We start from the raw sequence: 18,296 nt of genomic DNA on the forward strand, positions 1-18,296 counted from the left end.
TCTGGCAGTTCCTGGCGCCTGGGCCTTCGTCAGCTTTTGGCTCAAGGGCCCTCGCCGGCTGCTTCTCTTCCAGCTGCATCTCAAGTTCTGCTATGAAGCTGTCCTCAAGCACGCTGAGCAGGTGCTGCAGAGACACGGGGTCACCACGCCGGCCCCCAGCAAAGCCCCCAGCAGTGCCACCCAGAAGGTGGGTACCCGCGCTCCCAGGCGGTGGCAGAGCGGGGCTCTGGAGACACCCCCCCTGCAGGCTCCGCTTGTCTGGCGCCAGGCTCAGCAGCCTCTGCTATGGCTCCGGGGCTGGCTCTGGCGGCTGATCCATGCTGAGAGGAGTGGGGCAGGGGCGGCGGGTGGTGGGCTGGGCCTGTCTGAAGGAAGTGCCTGGGCCCACCTTCTCACTTCTCTTCCAGCTGTACCTGCATCAGGACCCGCAGGACCTGGTGCTGGGCGGGGACATGCCCATCAGCTCCATCCAGGCCACTATCGCCAAGCTGAGCATCAAGCCCCCTGGTGGCAGCCCGGAGCCTCCCCCAAACTGGCAGCTGCCCGAGCCAGCAGCAGCGCCCGAAGCTGTGAGCCCAGGGGCGGTTCCTGCAGCACCCGACAGTGTCGCCCAGCCCAGCCTGACGGAGCCCGTACCCCCAACCAGTGCTGAGCTGCCCCCTGCCCACTCCGCCCCCACCATGCCTGTGCCACTCCCTGAAGCCGAAAGCAGCAACCATGTAGAGGAGAGACCCAGCAGGGAGCCTTCAGCCACAAGCCTGGCTCCTTCCTCTTCCTCGCTGGAGCTCCTGGCGTCGCTGACCCCTGAGGCCTTCTCCTTGGACAGCTCCCTGAAGGGCAAGCCACGGATGAGCAAGCAGAGCTTCCTGCAGCCCCAGAATGGGGAGGGGCTGCGGGGGCCCCGGCCTAGCGACGACCCCCTCAGCATGCTGGACCCACTGTGGACACTCAATAAAACCTGAGCCAGGGGGCCGGGCCTGGCCTGGCTCGGCTCTGGGGACATGGCACGCACAGCCCCTCCCTGGCCATGCCAGCATGCCCCTTCTGTTGCCCCTAAGAGGACTGGGGGGAGCCCCCCCAGTGTGGTGGCTGGAATCTGGGGTGTTGGACCACAGCCCTTGTCCCCACTCAGTCCTGGGCTTCTGGGAGGGCTGCGAAATGCGCACACAGCACTACAAGCCTGTGCCACACTCACTGCCTGGGCCCCCCGGCAGCTAGCCCAGGGTGACCCCCGCAGCATGGAGAGCCAGCCTTCCCTTCCCTTCCCAGCCCCTCCAGCCCAGCTGTTCTGCGGCCTAAGCCAGGGCTGCTGCTTGTCCCCAAGCACCTCCTGGCGGAGACCTGGCCTTGGTCCAGCAGAGAGAGAAGGCCCCCTTGCTGCTGCTCCTGCCTGGGGGTTTGGGGGGGGCCCTGCAATACCCCCGGCTCTTCCGTTCACAGCCCCCAGGGGAAGGAGCCTCCGCCCCTGCGGCGTGGAGAACGCTGGCCGCTCTCCAGGCAGGACCCCTCAGCTCGCAGCCCTTGGAAGCTCCTGCAGGAGCCCCCATGGAGGGCTGCTGGCTGAGAGCCCCCCGGGAAGCCCCCACCCCCACGGGTCCTGGGGCAGCCTTTGGCAGGGAGGGCAAGTGCTGAGGGGTGGCCGTGGTGAAGCCCTAAAGCTGTCCCAGGCGCCTGCCTGGAGACACACCCGGCTCGCTGGCTGCAGCGTGGCTCCCTGCCCCTCACGGGGCCCAATTGCCCCCCTCCCTTCTTGCTCCGGCGCTGGGGAAGAGTGAGCAATTCCAGCCCCCCTTGGCCTCAGTCGTTCTCTCCCTTCCCCCCCTCCCTCCCATGTGGCAGCAGTTTACATGAGGGTTTTAGTGTCTGGGGGGCCTTGAAACCCCCTGGACCAGCCTAAAGCCTTAATGCCCCTGCCCAGCACCGCACGGCTGGGGGCAGCTGCTGGCGGCTGTGCTTACGGCACTGCGTGTGCCCAGCTGGCCCCGGGCACCGCTGCCAGCCCTGCCCGAACCATGCGGTGACCCCTCCCTCAGTGCTTCTCCTGGGACTGGGTGCCTGGGGTGCCCCCTCGGCCTGAGCTGAGCTGGGGCCTGTCGCCTGGCCTGGTCGGACAACTGCAGGGGGTTGGTACAGCGAGAGCAGGGGCTGGGCCTTGCGCTCTCAGCCTGGGGTAACCTGCAGGTCGAGGGCACCTAGAGCCGGGTAACCCCAGCCGGGGTGGCACAAGCCCTGGGCTTGGGGTGGGCGGCTGAGGCAGGCTTACTCAGCAGGGCCCCGTGTTCCAGGGGGCTTGATTTGCTGGCAGCAGGGCTGGGGAGGGTGAAAAGCCCCAAGGCCCCTGTCCCAGGGGGAGGAGAGAGTACAGTAGAGCGGTGATGGGTCGTTCCTTGTGTCTGCAGTCGCTTTGATTCTCTGCACCTCTCCCCGAGCTCTCCAGCCGCTGGGCGTGGAGGGGCGCAGGCCGTGCATGGAAGTGGAGTCAGTGTCCACCCCCTGGGGCTGTCCTACAGAGCCAGTGACTGTCTCGGGGGGGCAGGCAACATCCCAGCCGCTGGGTTGGCCTCTCCTGGGCCTAGGAGCGGGTGGCCCGCTGCTGCCTGGGGAGAAGGGCTTGTTCTGTGTTAAGCTGTGGGGCTGACAGAAGCAGGAGACCTGGTCAGCCATGTCCTTAGCAAGCCCTGGGAGCACCCATTGCTGCGGGGGTTGGGGTGGGACCTCGATTGCTTCGGTAAGTAGTTTCCCCCTGCGTCTGGCCTGAATTTCATACTGTACAGCCCCCCCAGGCTTCAGCGCTGGGCCCTGCCTCCGGCGGCCTGGGCAGAAATGGCCACGGCGCACGGCCCCCGCTGGCGCGCTCGGTTCCTCTGCTTTTGTACAAATGTAACATTGTCCGTCTCCATGTTCTGATCTGACTCTGTAATTAGAACTGACTTTTTCAGCTCTTTGCTACTCCAATAAATGGATGATTTGCTCTGGGCCGCAGGGGCGTTGTGGACCTGACTTAAACCCTGCTGGAGATGGGGGGTGGGGGAATCCTGTGCCATGGCCAAGCTGGGAAATGGCTGTGGCATGGAACCCCTCCCCCCTTTCCTGTTGGACTGCCTGTGTGAGCTTTTCTAGCCCAATGGGGCTGGAGTCTGAGCTCACCTTTCCCGGGCCTTCCCCCAGGGACCTGGCAGGGAAGCTGCCACAGCGTGTGCTGGGCTTGTTCTGGGAGCAGCCTGCTGGGGGGCTGGCAGGCTTTCGGAAGTGCTAAATCACCCACTCCCCAGAGCTCAGCTGCAGACGGACTGAAGCAATGGGTCTAGTCCATGTGCAGTGCAGTCCTGCAGCTGGGTCTTGGGTCTCCCAGAGCTGCCGTGCTGAGGGGAGAGCCTCTGGGGATTGGAATCCCAGCGCCCTTATTTCCTGCTCATGGTTCACGCGAGGTACTTAGCCCCCATCCAGCCCCACTTGCCCAGATAGACGTGGTGGGAACTAGGTAAAGCATCTGGTTGGGGTGCACCAGAGCCGTCCGGCTCACACCGGCGTGACTGTGTTTTCTGCAGGGCTAGCAGGTGTGTGGTAAATAGCAGGGGCTCGTCAGCGTATTCAACAAGAACTGGAAAAGGGGGGCGCCCAGTGAGGTGGCAAAATTTGCAGTGGATACAAGATTATTCAAGCTAAAGTCCAAAGCTGGCAGGAGCGTTACAAATTGGTGGCATGGGCCTGGGTGACAAAATGGCAGCTGAAATTCCACGCTGATAGAGGCAAAGTAGTGCACATCGGCAAACAGTCCCAACGATGGCTGGAACAGATGGGCTCTAAATCAGCCGTTACCGCTCCAGAAAAGGCCGGTGGTGTCAGCAGGGATCGTTCTTGGAGAACAATGTGGAAAGAGCTAATAAAGCCAGACAATATACTACCCCACTATAACTCCGTGGTACGCCTACCCCTTGAATCCTGGGTGCCGCGCTGGTTGCCACAGCTCAGATCCAGTAGCATTCAAAAGGGGCCAGCACAACAAAGCTGACTAGGGGCATGGACCAGCTCCCTTAGCAGGTGTGATTACAAAACCTGGGCTCGGTCAGCTTATAGACGTGCCCCCTAAGGAGAGACATGACAGAGGTCTATAAAGTCATGATGGGTGTGGAGAAAGTGGTTAGGGACGTGTTATTTACCCCTTCAGGTAACTCAAGCATCAGGGGGTCCCCCAATTAAATTAATAGGCAGCAGGTTTAAAACAAACAAAAGGAAGCACTTCATGCAACAGGCAGGGAACCTGTGGAACTCCTTGCCAGGGGATGGTGTGAAGGCCAAAACAACACTAATGCTTAAGAAAGAATGAGCAGGCCATGGAGGCTAGGTCCATGGACGGCTATCAGCCACAATGATCAGGGACACAAGCCCAGGGTCTGGGTGTTCTAAGGCTCTGCCTGCCAGAAGTAGCTGGCCCCTTGGGCTGCCCCAGGATGACTGTTCTTATGAGTAAAAGCCTAGGTCAAAAGGGACTCTGTTAATCTGTAGTGATGGGGCCGTTGTCTGGTCACTGGGGAGGTGCCATCACAGCAGTGGGGGGGGGGCCATGCAGCAGCACAGGGCGCAAGGCCAGGCACTCATCCAGCACCCCCGTCCCTCTGCCGTGTTGGCAGGGTGGTGGCACTGAGCTAGTGCAATGCAGGAACTCATGGGACCCATTGCAGTGGCGATTCCCTGCGTGTTGGGCTGCCCACGGCGCGGGCTGGTGCCTCAGAGCCAGCCTCTGGCCATGCTTTGCGCACGGGCAAAGCTGTAGCTACGTTTCACCAGCAGAGAGCGGCTCCCTACCAGGCCCCAGGCAGCACGGTGCTGCGTGTGCCCCGGCACAGTGCAGAAGCCGGCGCTGCCAGCTGGCCGCAGGGAGCAGGCAGAGCCAGAGGGGTTGGTTAGTTCGGTTTAATGTGTCTTTGTACAGGTTATAAAACACAATCTGGTACAAAAAAGCTTCCACTGTACAGTACAAAGCGTACAGCAGGGCTAAGGCCACCCGAGGCAGGACAGACACAGCCAGGGCATCAGCAAGTGAGCACACGCCCCAGGGGCAGGACACCCACCCACCCCCCCCCCGCCCCACAAGCTGCTTGCAGCAGTGGCTGGACTTTCAGGGGCCAGCCCACTCCCATACTGCAGGTCCCACCAGAGCCACAGCCTTGTCTGGGCCCTCAGCTCACCTGCCCCACTGCTGAGGCAGGCGAGAGATTAGTTCTCAGCAGGACTCAGCCTTGGGGCTCATAAGGTCTGGGCCATCCAGTGGGTTGCCACAGGCACAGACTTACAGCACATGTGAACAGGCACTCGAGCAGCACGTCCTGCTGTCAATGAAACATATAGATTGAAATAAACCCTTTGGGCTCCTCACCTCTAGGGCTTCCCCCAGCTACTGGCCAAGGGCCTCACAAGGACTGGCCACGTGGCTTGCCAAGCCTGGTTTCCCCCCACACAGCCTCCCATTCCCTTCCTCCAGCGCAAGGTGTTCACACACTGTGGTCACCACAGGCCAGGCTTTCACCAGAGCAGACGCTAGGCTGGCGAGCAAGTCAGGAGACGGCCCTGGGGAACCCCTCTGCCACCCCAACACTGGCATTGAGGATGGAAGTGGTGCCTGTTCCCCTGCACTTGGCTCCGTGGCCTGGGCAGGTGCCTTCTCCCATGCCCAGGGAAACCAGCTCGGGTGCTGGAGACTCCTATATGCATGCCTGAGGTAGGTTCAGGCTCCCTGGGGCTGGTGCTTTTTCCAGGGCTCGAGGTGCGCGCGGGGGGGTGGTGGTGGTGGTGGTGTGTGGAATGGGAACACGGACGACGACAACACAGACCTCAGCTTGTGCCATAGGCTCATTTCCTCAATGACCTGATCAGGCCAGAGCTGGGCTCCCAGCACCACGGGTCCCATGCGGGAAACTGCCCCAACAGCAGCGATGGAAAAGCCCTGCTTGGTCCCACTGCACATGCTGGCTGTTGGACCTGCAGCCATGCTCCCGGTGTCATCTCCCCTGGAGAGGGCTTCACAGCCCGTCTGGTGTCTGCATGGAGGGGCCCTGCCTGTGGGGTCAGGAAATCTCAATGGCTGGCCCCCAAGCAGGTGGCAATGGTGCCGCCTCCCTCCTCCAACAAAGCCAACCACTTACTTGGGGGGTGAGTGGGGGCAGAGGGTTCCAAGAGCCAGTTCCCAGCCTCTGTGTGCATATCCTGCCCTACGTACACTCCTTTATTGTGCCAGCAGCCAGAGGGTTCAGCTGCCCCCCTGCTCATGCCGGGGCTCTGCTCTGGGCTGCCCTGGAACCAGGCTCCTGGTGCCCCAGAGCAGCAGGGAGCTGCCGGCATTTGCTGCAGTTGAGGCAGCACTGGCCACGGGCTACAGGCTGCCCGCAGCTCATCCACCATAATAAATAAGTATATACAGCATAGCAATAAATAGGGCACGTGATGTGGGCGTACAGGGCTCTCCGGGGCAGGGCTGAGGGCAGATCCGAATACACCCTTCTCGTTCTGAGGCAGGGAGACGGAGCCCAGTGCTAACACAGGGGGGCTGGTGGTCAGCTTCTGCTTTCGCCCGCTGCCCAATCAGCCACCAGCGCTGCCCCAGCCCCCCTTCTGTGACCAAGTGAGTGCAGGAGCTGATTAATGGTGCCTGATTGAGCTACAGCAGCCAGTAAATTAACACACACACCCCTCCTGCCCACAGCCCGTTGTGCACGCTGTCACAGCCCAAGCCAGCTGAGCAGGGGATCCCCCCAGGGCCAGCGAGCCCCTGCCCACAGATGGTGGCTCTGGCCCCAGCCCCCCTCCCTGGGCAGGACCTGCACCTGCAAGCAGAGCTGGAGAAGCACAAGGGTGGTGGGCATTGAATGCCAGCCAGGACACAAGGGGTGGGCTGAGGCCCATCCCCTCTAGGATCTAGGCTGCCCTTATTCACTGCAGGGAAATGCCTGTTGGCCATGGGCAGGATTTCATTTGAACGAGGGCCTGCCTTACGGGGACAGACGCGGCCCCTGCCCTGCCCTTCATGGCACAGGCCTTGCCGGTAGAGGGGAACCAGGGCCTGGCACCTGTGTCTGTACAGCACCTCGCACAGTGGGGCTATGGCCACCCTATGAGCAATGCCGGCACGGACTCCCTCTCCTCACACTGGAGGGCCCCGTGGCTGACCTGGGCAACGCCCCCCACCAAGCACTGGGCTACACTCTCCAGGCTTTCCAGTCTCCAGGGGGCAGGGTAGGGTTAACCTGCTTCACAGCTACAGAAACATCCCACAGAGAGCCCCAGGCCCCTGCTGGAGGCAGCAGCCAAGCCAGGTGTTGGACACAGCAGGGCCAGGCTCCCCATCCTGCAATCAGACCACTAGGCTCCCCCCCCCCCCCGCAGCCCCCTCCCCAGCTGTAGCAGGAGTTCCCCTCTCTACCGTCTCAGCCCCATGGGTACTGGGCCCCCATGCTCCCCAAGCCCATAGCACTGCACATACCAGGCTCTGTTAAGCCCCATCCCACAGACTGCTCCTCGGTTTTCTGGACACCTGCAGTGCAACGCAGCCAAGGATGTGCCGGGGCTGCCGGCACTCAGCACCGAGCACCAGACACATTCCCCATTGCGGCAGCTCCCCCAGGGTATCCCTCCAGCTGGTGACAGCACCAGCTTCCTGCCTCACGGGGGACTGCAGATCCATGAGCTGGGTCCCATCCTCACTGAGCTCAGCCGCAGCCCCAAGGGAAGAACTGACCTGCTGAGCAAGAGCAGGGCAGGAGGATGCCTCGGATGGGGGGGACACAGGCAGAGCAGGGCTCTGCCCCACCCAGGCAGCTGCAGGGGGAGCGCCTGGGATCCAAGGAGCTGGGGAGGGGGAGGAAGGGATGGAGAAGCAGGCTCTCTCCTGGGAACCCCCCTGGAGCTCCTGCCCTGTCCTCCCACCCTAGGCGCCAACCAATCAGAACTCAGATACGGTGGCCCGCAGGGCCCAGCTCCACCCCCTCAGTCCAGTTTCTCCAGCACCGAGGGCACGTAGACCAGGCTGAGTTCGCTGCCGAAGTTGCAGACGATGGCGGCGTTCTCCAGCACCAGGATCTGCCGGGCCGGCTGCGACTCGTTGCTCTTCCCCAAGTAGACGGTCTGCAGCAGGTCGCCGTAGCCGATGTCCCAGAAGGAGACGCAGCCCTGGCCTCCCGTCACCAGCAGGTTATCGGAGATCACCCCCAGGCTAGCCCCGCACCCCAGGTCCTGTGCCGGGAACAGAGGGGAGAGCCTCAGAGACAGCGCCTGGCAGCCAGGGACAGCTGGTCTCAGCGTGGGAAAGGTGCTGGATTGAGCCCCGGGGCCACGGGTCCAGGACAGGCCCAGCTATCCCCATCAGTGCATCCCCCTGCGCTGGAGGGGCCACCTCCAGGGATGAGTGTCCACGTGCCCATGGCCTCTCGGCTGCCACTGCCGGACACATCTTTGTCAGTCCCAGGGCTGGGCCCAGCTGTCCCGTCCTACAGGCTAAGTGCTGGAGCAGTAGGGGGCGCTGCAGGCAGGGCTGAAGGGCAGTGGGGGAGCTGGGGGAGCCTGGTCTGGAATTCAGCAACTGGCCTGAGACCCGACCTCAGTATTCTGCCCTGCTGGCCTCCCCATGGGGCCTTGAGCAGGTCCCTTGGTCTAGCTCCACAAGGTTGATTTCCATCTGTTCATCCTAGTCTGGTCTTAGATCTCCTCTGCCCGATGGGGGGAACTGCCCTGCCTCGGGGGGGGAGGGGGGGAACGGGAGAGGGGATATGACTCATTTCAGCACCTGGGATTCTGCTGCCGACGGCAGGGTCCAGGCTCTCCACAGCCGACTCCATGCACCTCCACTCCCCGCCTTGGGGCAGGTCCTGCCCTGCCCTGCCCGCACGGCTCCTCAGCTCCTACCTCCCGCACCCTGCTGGCTGGCAAACGCTGTCGGAGCTGGGGCAGTGAGGGGCCTGAGCCAGGCTAGGCAGGCGCGGCTGGCCTGGATACTCCCAGCTCCTGTCAGAGCTTGCGCAGCCTCTGCCCTTGGAACAAGGAAGCCCCCGCAGCGATCTGACCACAGAACTAACCCCGCCCCCAGCAGACACACGCCCCACAAAGCTCCCCACGGATCGGGGCGTCTGCAGCTCCCGGCTGGGCCTGGGCCCTGCACCTGCCTGCTGAATGGAATAGAGTTTGATCCCGGAGCTTCGGTCCCAGATGCTGATCACGTCATCCAAGCCACTGCTGATCACGCAGGAGGTGGTGCAGGTCAGCGAGGTGACATCCCCGCGGTGGGCGTACATGTGACTGACCCTGCTTCCTGTCAGCACATCCCAAAGGCAGATAGCGCCGTCCTGGCCCCCGCTCGCTAGCCCCATTGTCTGCAAGGACATGGGCCAAGAGATTGAGCAGTGATCCCTGCGGTGGCCCTCCCCTTCGTCCGTCCCCTGGTAGTGCAGGGGCGCACCGCAGCACGGCTCGCACACAGGCCTACCCGGGACAACGGGGTTCCCATCCAAGCGCCTCCCAGTGCTCAGAGCAACACCCTCCCCTAGGCTTTAAAGAGCCCTGGTCTCTGTGGCTAGGCCCGTAACGCATACTGCTGGGGCAAGGCTGGCGTCTGGCACATTCCCCTTACTGCCTACAGGTCAGAGGAGGACCGGTCCAGCAGAGGGGGACAGAGGGGCTCCTGTTTGTTACTGTGGGGTTGCAAAGCACACCGTCTGTTGTTAAAGCCAGGTTTGCAGCAAGTCACCGTGCCAGGCCTCCAGCAGACAGCTCCGGCCCGGACGGGCTGCAGAGGGCCTGGCACGGTGTCCAGCCTGTGCCCATCCCCACACACGGCAGCCCTGGGGGTGCTCCCAGGGAGATGAGCCCAGCTAAACAGTCTGCCCCCTTTGGTGAAGGCCAACTCCCGTCGGGGCGGAACTTCCCGCAGCGGGGTAGAAAAGGCACCACTGGGCCAAACTCATCTTGATGTGACTCTCTGATGTCAGAGCCGCTGCCTTCGTTAGCGTTACGCCAGGGATTTGGTCCCCCGCCCAGGACCCCCTCAGAGCTGCACCCCCATCACACCTGCCAGCCTGCCAGCCAGTCGGGGCCAAGCCAGCTCCCAACGGGAAGGGCAAACAACCCAGAAAGTGCCACCTGTAGGAACAGGGATCCCCTGCCTGAAGCAAGCAGTGCTCTGGCTGGGAGGGTGAGCCTGACCCTCATCTCCTAGCGCGCCAGCTGGCTGCTTGCCGTAACGGAGCCCACTGAGGGGAGGCCCTGAACCCTGCCCATGCCCCGAGCTAGGCGCACAGCACTGGTCTCCCCATTCAAGGCCTCAGGGTCGTACCTGGTCTATATACACAGCTGTGATTGCTCCTGAGTGACCCTGCAGTGTAAACAAGCAGCACGAATCTTCCAGCCGATACACCTGCAGGGGAGTGAGAACACAGCCTGAGCCCTATTGCTCTAGTGGGGTGGGTGGTTCAGAGACATGTATGGGGAGTGTACGTGTGCGGGCAGTGCACCGATCAAGTTGGCTTGGCAGAATGAGTCCAATCCACTGCCCTCCAGATTCCGCAGGTGGACGCTGGCATTGCCCTTCTGCCCATGGCCCCGGTCCAGGGGGGTTTGCAGGCCAGAGCACCTCGCTGACCCCCTGGGTCATGGCTCCTGCTGCGTCTATCTAGAAATGTGGCCTGGGCCATGAGAGCTGCCAGCTGCGGCTCTGCCTCTGGCCTCCCCTGGCACCCAGATGCTGCCTGGAGAACGCTCTGCCCTTGGGGGTCACTGAGGGCGAGGGGGGACGCCAGGCTGACATCACCGCCAGACCCTGGAGCTCCCTCCGCTGGGCGATCTCCGTGAAGACACTAGTGCACCAAGGGAGTAAGCCAAACCGGCGTGTTAACACCATGCTGCCAGTGAAACAGAGGGGGGGAGATGGGGAAGGGACCTGGTGGTGAGGAAGGGGCTCCACACACGGACATGCCCTGTACACATGTACTCCATTCAGACACGCCCCCTACACGTGTACTCTGCTATGCAGACATGCCCCTAACGTGTACTCCGCTCCGCACACAGACATGCCCCATACACATGTATGCCACTCTGCACATGGACACGCCTCGTGCACCTGCACTCCACTCCGCACACAGACACGCCCTGGATGTGTGTACTCTGCTGCTGACATGCCCCCATACACATGTACTCCCCTCCGCACATGAACACACCCGGTACACATGTACTCCGCTCCACACAGAAACGTCCCCCTGCATGTGTACACCGGTCTGCACATGAATATGCCTCGTACACGTGTACTCCACTCCGCACAGACACGACCCATACATGTGCACTCTGCTCCACCAATGGACACGCCCCCCCATGTGTACTCTGTGTCACACATGGACATGCCCCCTCATGTGTACTGTGCTCCGCACATTGACACACCCTTATGTGTACTCCTCTCCACACAAGGACATGCCCCCACATGTGTACTCCTCTCCACACACGTGTGCCTACCAACCCATCACCCCCATGACAGACGCCCATGTGCTAACAGCCCCGCCCCATACTAACAGCCTACCCACACCTGCCCCGCCAGCCCATGGCCTGCTGGGGAGAGCCACGGCAGTGGGGCACTTACTTTCAGAGTATGGTCCTGGCTGCCTGTCACCAGCCGCCCGGCCGCAGCCTTCAGTGCCGTGATTGGCTTCTGATGGGCGCAGGGCACTGTGTGGGTCAGCTGGCAGATGATGAGGTCATTGCTGCTGCACATGGGGGAGGATGGGATGCTGCTCCTGCTCAGGGTTCCTGGGGGAACACACACACAGCAGGGGTGGTGGGCACTGCGGCCTTCCACGCATGGGCCAGCACGCCCAAGAGTGGCCACGGAGGGTGGCTGCCCCCATTTTGGAGGCCCAACCTGAGACGCCTGGTGTCTGATTTTCAGCACAGCCGGGCACCCATTGCTCCAGTGGAGGCCATTGGAAGCTGCAGTGCTCAGCACCTCAGAAAGGTAGGCCTGGAGAGCTCCAGGTGGGCCCCCAAATCAGTGGCCGCTTCTGAGTAAATCTGCTGCTGGAGACCAGTGCCCTGGGATTACCCAGCAGGCAGGTCCAGCACAGGGACCTGCCTGCGGGAAGGAAGGGCTGTGCCCATGACCTGTTCAGATCTTCACCTCTCTGCACAGACTGTGCAGTATCCAGCCCCCAACGGCTACGGTTCAGAGGCCATCCACCCCACCACAGCTCCCCTCCCCACCAGCCCACTCCCAAGTGGAGGGAACTATCGTGCACTGGCAGGGGGCTGGGCTGGCTCGTCATCCCAGAGCAGTGACACCTCCAGGGTCCAGCTGAGATCAGGGCCCCTGAACAAACTCCCAGGGACAGACAGGCTCTAGTCCGAAAAGCTCACAGTCTAACTGGACAAGACAGACAAAGGGTTGGAAGGGCCACAGAGGCACATGGCAGAGCTGGGAACAGAACTCGTGTCTCTCGAGTCCCGCTCCAGTGCTCTGTCTGTTGGATCAGTGCCACAGACCCAGATCCTTGAAGGTACTGAGGTATCTCAGTGCCATTGAAATCAGTGGGAGTTTGGCACCTGAATTCTTTTACAGATCTGGGCCGTTTTCCCTCCCAGGCGCTCGCTCACCTCGGAACTGCAGGTGGTTGTAGGATGAATGGGTTTCTAAAGAGAAGAAATCCAAGGAGCCGTTCAGCCTGGCAGCTACAATCCTGGGAGAGAGAAACAGACAGAGGTGAGGAGAGGCCTCTTCTCTGTCCCCACAGGTGCTGGGGTAGCAGCCCTGGAGGCTGGACGACTCCAGCTGCAGATAAGGACAACACCCAGATTTCCCTGGCTCCCAGCACTCATGTGACCCAGCCACCACCTGAAGAGGGGCAGTGGGGGAGTCAGTCTCCAGGCCCCAGTCTGCCAGCATGGGGACATAGTCCTGGGTGGTGGCTTTTGTGATGAGGACACTTGTCCCCTGGAAACCAGACTGAGACCAGGCCACTGAACAGCTGACAGATGGGAACAGCTCGACTGGCACCCGGCTGGGCTGGATGGGAGCTGGGGACCTGGGGAAAGGCTCTTTATACCTGTCTCCTGAACCATTCAGCACCCGGTGGAGAGGTTAAATAAGTGGTGGAGAAGAGGCTACTGGGCACATGGGTACCAAGAGTTTTAGGATTGCCAACACTGCATTTCAAAAAGAAGGGAGTGTTTTCTTAGCACCCCGCGCTACCCCATCTCCTGCTATTATTAACACCACTAAGCAGGACTCAGCTGCATTCGCCAGGGGTATTTCTTGCTGCTTTTTGCAGCACTCAGCTGCTCCCGATCTTGTTGTATGGAGGCATCCATACAATAAGACCCTGTTGGCAACCCACCGCTCTCAGCTAGAGCTTCAGGGGTACAGGCCAGAAAGGGGAGCTCACAGCTCTGTCCACCACGACCTGGAGCTGCCTGCATCACCTCCCCTGGACCCAGACAGCTGGGCTCCTGCCTTCCCAGCCTCCTCCCGGGTGAGATCCCTGGGGAGGGAGCGTCAGAGGCTCAGTCCGTTACCTGTTGTTCAGAAACACAAGTGCTGTGATTCCGGACTGACCCTCCTCGTTACTGAACCGTAAGGTCCCCTCGATGGCATCCCACACCTGGAAGAGAGGCGGAGTTACAGGGAGCCGAGGCAGAGCAGCTGGCCAGGGAGAATTTAAGCGGTTTGGAATTTAAAATGATAGTAACAATAATGCTGGCTGTGGCCAGGCCCCCTGAGAGCTGGGCCCGTGAAATCACAATAGTTGGATCCCCCAACCCATCTCAGTCCTGCCCTGCAGCACTCCCTGCTAGTCCAGTCCTGGGGCCCGGCCCCACTGCTGTTCCTGTTCGCAGCAGAGACTGATTTGTACCAGATTTTGAAGCAATCTTGTGAGGCGGCCCGGAGACAAGGTTTAGAAGTGAGTTCAGGGCACGGCTGTGCTATGCAGACTACACCAGCCCGACTACGGAGTGCAGCTGAGCTGCCGTCACCCTGCAACATAGTTGCAGGCATGCCGATAAGCGGGTTCTTCTGTCGCTGTGGGAACACCGCCTCCCGGAGCGATGGCAGCTGCACTGACGACCGACCCGCGGCTCCACGGGGGCCAGGGCGGCCCAGCTCTGCCAGTCCGTGGTGGGGATTTTTCACACCCCGAGCGATGTAGCTTTTTGACCTAACTTTAAGGGGAGGCCCGGCTGCAGTCAGTCCTTCCCAGCTCCAGTGTGGCAGAGTGGCCTGAGCTCAGAAGCATGGACGGGAAATGGAAACTCATGTAATGAGCTGTCTAGTGTGTCTGTCACCAGCCCCGCCCTGCTGCCCTCGGCTACCAGTGCGTGTCCTAGGCCCTGTGCAGGTGACAGCAGTCCCTCCAGGAGCCCCGTAGCTGCGGCCCTGGTGCTGGCGCCAGAAGAGTTGGGCACGCAGGTGGCGTACCTGACTGCAGATCTGTTACCACCTGGCTCTGCAGGAGTTCTAGGGACACCCCAGTACAGCTGCCTTGTGCTCTCACTCGCAGGGGCGGCACGGCAGGACCAGCGCTCCGGGACCACCAACGGGTGAATGTGGAGTGCACCCTGCTATGGCTTTCTCAGTGCCCATTCCAGGGGCAGCGAGCTCCCCACTCTTACCTCCAGCTTCCCATTGCTCCGGCCAGCCACAATGAGGTTGCCCCGCAGGTCCAGGCTCCAGACAGAGCTTTCCAAGTCACCGGCCCAGGCAGAGACTGGGGAGGACTTTTCAAATCCGGCCAAAGGCTCGTCCCCTAGGCTCTTCCTGCGGGCGCTGTACCCTCCCTCCCCGGTCCCGCAGCTCAGGGCCCTGGCGCTGCCTGTCCTAGTGCAGGAAGCAGCCTGCCCATGGGGGGTCGGGAAGCCGGCGAAGTTCATGCAGTTCGAAGCGCTTTGCTCCTCGTAGACCTTCTCTACCAGTCTGTCGAAGTCGTAGCCAGTGTCCTTGTGCCGGCTGCAGACTGCGCGGTGCCTGGGCTCTGGCTCCACCACCTTGGCCTGCTCCGAGAAGTTGGTGTCGATGAGTGAGGTGAGGTCCGGCTGGTCGCAGAACAGAGGGGGCTGTGGGGGGCTCAGCATCCTCTTGAGCTGGTGGCTGTTGTCGAAGGGATCCTCCAGCCCGTTCTTGAGGTCTGGGCTCTGATCCCAGCTCTCCTGGTAATCAAAGATGCCGCTGCTGTCTCTACGCAACCTGAAATGCAACAGCTGCAGGTTAGTGCTCCCTTCCGTACAGGCTGGAAACAACAGGCAACAGGTGAACTGTGACTGTGGAGGGGTGAAAATCACCCCTTTCCTAACAGCTGGGGCAGTGGGGTGTCCTATCAAAAACCATGAGAGTTAATTTCTTCCACCATGCGTTTACGTGGGTTAGTGAGCAGTGATCGTATAAGGACGGGGGAGTGTTTACATGAGGTAGTGAGCACTGATTGTGTAAATAAGGTGTGTGTTTCCACAGGTTAGTGAACACTGATTTGTAAGTACAGGGGTATGTTTGCAAGGTTTAGTGAGCAGTCATTGTGTAAGAACAGGGGTGTGCTTGCACGGGTTAGCAAGCAGAGACTATTTAAGGACAGGGCATGTTTGCACAGGTCAGTGAGGAGTGAGAGTGTAAAAACAGGGGTGTGCTTGCATGGGTTAGTGATCAGTGTCTGTGTAAGGACAGGGATGTGTTTGCACGAATCAGTGAGCAGTGGCCATGTAAGAAGAGGGGTGTGTTTGCACAGGTTAGTGATCAGTGTCTGTGTAAAGACAGGGCATGCTTGCACAGGTTAGTGAACAGTGACTGTTTAAGAACAAGGGTGTGTTTTCACGGGTTAGTGAGCAGTTACTGTACAAGGACAGGGGTGTTTGCACAGGTTAGCGAGCGGTGACTGTGTAAGGACAGGGGTGTTTGCACGAGTTAGCGAGCGGTGACTGTGTAAGGATAGGGGCGTTTGCAGGGTTAGCGAGCAGTGATTGTATAAGGTCAGGGGTATTTACACAGGTTAGCGAGCAGTGACTGTATAAGGACAGGGGTGTCTGCACGGGTCAGCGAGCGGTGACTGTGTAAGGACAGGGGTGTTTTCACGGGTTAGCGAGCGGTGACTGTGTAAGGACAGGGGTGTTTTCACGGGTTAGCGAGCGGCGACTGTGTAAGGACAGGGGTGTTTGCACGGGTTAGCGAGCGGCGACTGTGTAAGGACAGGGGTGTTTGCACGGGTTAGCGAGCGGCGACTGTGTAAGGACAGGGACGTTTGCACGGGTTAGCAAGCGGCGACTGTGTAAGGACAGGGGTATTTGCACAGGTCAGTGAGCAGTGACTATGTAAGGACAGGGGTGTTTTCACGGGTTAGCGAGCAGTTACTGTGTAAGGACAGGGGTGTTAGCACGGGTTAGCGAGCCGTGAATGTATAAGAACAAGGGTGTGTTTGCATGGGTTTGCGAGCAGCGATTGTATAAGGACAGGGCGTGCTTGTGCTACTCACACAGTAGAGAACGTACCCTTGTTTGGGGATGACAGTGAGGCAGTCTCCAGTCTGAGCATCCCACACTCGGATCTGACCCACCAGGCAGCAGCTGACGAGCAGCATCCCGTCGCTGGCCAGGCACTCAATGTCCTGAGGGGGGAAGAGCAGCCTAGGCTGAGTTCATGGAACCAGCAAACCCCAGAATACCTGGGAGTGCCCTGCACCCTCCCCCTGCCCTGGCAGAAGCCCCTAGCCAATGAAGCTCAGGTAGAAACAATTCGCTGGCTCAGGATCCCGAGAGCAATAGGCTCGGAGCCCAAGGACTGCGGCAGACGCCAGCTGCCTTCACTTTCAATGCAGAGGTGTGGCCTGAGGAGACAACAAGCCCCAGCATGCAATGCGGGCTGGCTGCTTGGCTCAAGACAGAGCACTGCATGCTGGGACTTGTAGTCTCAGCTCCGTACTCAAGATGAAGGCAGCTGCAGGGTAAAACTCTGGAGTCTGTGTGTAGAGTGGGGTGCTGTAGTCTCCATGGGCCCCATCTGGCACCCAGGCCACATGCTGGCCTGCTGTGCTCTATGGGGCATGGCTCCCCGTGGGAAAGGTATGGAGGAAGGAGCCATGCCGGGCCGTCCCAGCCTGGAAGTCAGCTTGCTGGGAATCTAGCACATTTCTATGAAGCCCATCTGGAACATACCCACCTCCTCATACTACTGAGAACAAACCAGGACGCGCTCTGCAAGCTACTGCCAGGGGAGAGGGGCTGAACAGCCCGGCTAGTGAAGGGTGCCAGCTGTGTCAGTAAGTAGTGGAGCAGCAGCAGCCGAGGGCCCAGAGCATATCACAGACCGTGGGGGCCAAAGACATGGGGGCACATCATGCTCCATCACCCCATGGGTGGCCTGCACCGTGCCCCTGGCCCCCGTTAGCCCCACTGAGCCACATGGCTCCGTGCTACATTACATGCCCACCAGTTCTGATGTCTGCGACTTCAAGGTGGCAAAGGGGGTAAGAGGTGGGTTGTGTGGGCCCCCTGCAGTGAGGTGCACTGGACACTGCATATGCCCCAGGCCAACCTACCATGAGGTGACCCCTGAGGACCAGGGGGACGATCTCGGTCTCAGGTGGGGAATAGCCGTAGTCGTCACAGGGCAGGTCCCCTCTCTTCCTCCGGCTGTGCGAGAGCCCGTTCTGCCCGTAGTTTTTGGGGCAGAACACTCTGTACAGGCAGAAGAGCAGAAGAACCAGAAGGATGCCAGAGGCCAGGCCCAGAGCAGCTACCCTGATGGGAGAGAGGGATGTTAGCTGTGCCACACCACCACCTCTGGCACACAATACTCCCAACACAGCGCTTCAGCGTGCCTCCGAGGAAGCAGCTGGTCTGACCTGGACTGTTGCTTACACAGGGAGCCGGTTTAGGGCTCCCAATTTAGCTTCTTAACAAAGAGGAGAACTTCAGTGAGTCCAGCCACCTGCGGGTAGTCAGCTGGGGCAGCCGAGGGCAAAAAGCACCTGCAGCTTTTAGGAGCCGCTGCACATGCGGTCTGGGAGGCCTTTTACACACCTGTTTACAATGTTAAAAAGGCAGACGGAATGGGGGGGGGTTAAAAAAAAATCTCTCTCTATTGATCAAATTGTTTTAAATCCAATCAAGTGACATCCCCGAGCCTGAAAGCGTCAAGCAAATGGCTGGTATCAGTTGGTCGACTGAAATTTCTCCAAGACAAAATAGGAGGTTTGCCTGAAATTGACATTTTTCCTGGGGGGAAAGTCAGTGTTGGCAGCATTTTTCAATGGGAAAATTCAGAGTGAAAAGTTTCAATCGAAAACATTAAAAAA

At 60.4% G+C, this 18,296-nt stretch overlaps 2 protein-coding genes across 11 annotated transcripts in view; one reads left to right on the forward strand and one right to left on the reverse strand.

The window, feature by feature from the left end:
• Nucleotides 1–2,982, forward strand: part of PTPN23 (protein tyrosine phosphatase non-receptor type 23) — a 44,854-nt gene extending 41,872 nt beyond the window's left edge. Inside the window, exons 24-25 of the mRNA XM_084620437.1 lie at nucleotides 74–187; nucleotides 408–2,982. Of these exons, the coding sequence (XP_084476563.1) occupies nucleotides 74–187; nucleotides 408–962 (669 nt within the window). The 3' untranslated portion in view covers nucleotides 963–2,982. The remainder of the gene's footprint in view (nucleotides 1–73; nucleotides 188–407) is intronic.
• A 4,404-nt stretch (nucleotides 2,983–7,386) lies between these two features.
• SCAP (SREBF chaperone) overlaps nucleotides 7,387–18,296 on the reverse strand; it is a 109,910-nt gene continuing 99,000 nt past the window's right edge. For 9 of the 10 annotated variants that reach the window (XM_084621509.1, XM_084621512.1, XM_084621505.1 and 6 more), the window contains 9 exons: nucleotides 17,538–17,739; nucleotides 16,492–16,607; nucleotides 14,632–15,202; nucleotides 13,537–13,622; nucleotides 12,619–12,701; nucleotides 11,612–11,778; nucleotides 10,319–10,399; nucleotides 9,153–9,359; nucleotides 7,387–8,226 (listed from right to left, as the gene is read on the reverse strand). In XM_084621509.1, coding sequence (XP_084477635.1) covers nucleotides 7,981–8,226; nucleotides 9,153–9,359; nucleotides 10,319–10,399; nucleotides 11,612–11,778; nucleotides 12,619–12,701; nucleotides 13,537–13,622; nucleotides 14,632–15,202; nucleotides 16,492–16,607; nucleotides 17,538–17,739 — 1,759 coding nt within the window. In that variant the 3' untranslated portion in view covers nucleotides 7,387–7,980. The remainder of the gene's footprint in view (nucleotides 8,227–9,152; nucleotides 9,360–10,318; nucleotides 10,400–11,611; nucleotides 11,779–12,618; nucleotides 12,702–13,536; nucleotides 13,623–14,631; nucleotides 15,203–16,491; nucleotides 16,608–17,537; nucleotides 17,740–18,296) is intronic. The other variant, XM_084621506.1, reaches the window with a different exon arrangement.

Source organism: Lepidochelys olivacea, assembly GCF_965140295.1.
Source record: "Lepidochelys olivacea isolate rLepOli2 genome assembly, chromosome: 2".
Classification (NCBI taxonomy): domain Eukaryota; kingdom Metazoa; phylum Chordata; order Testudines; family Cheloniidae; genus Lepidochelys; species Lepidochelys olivacea.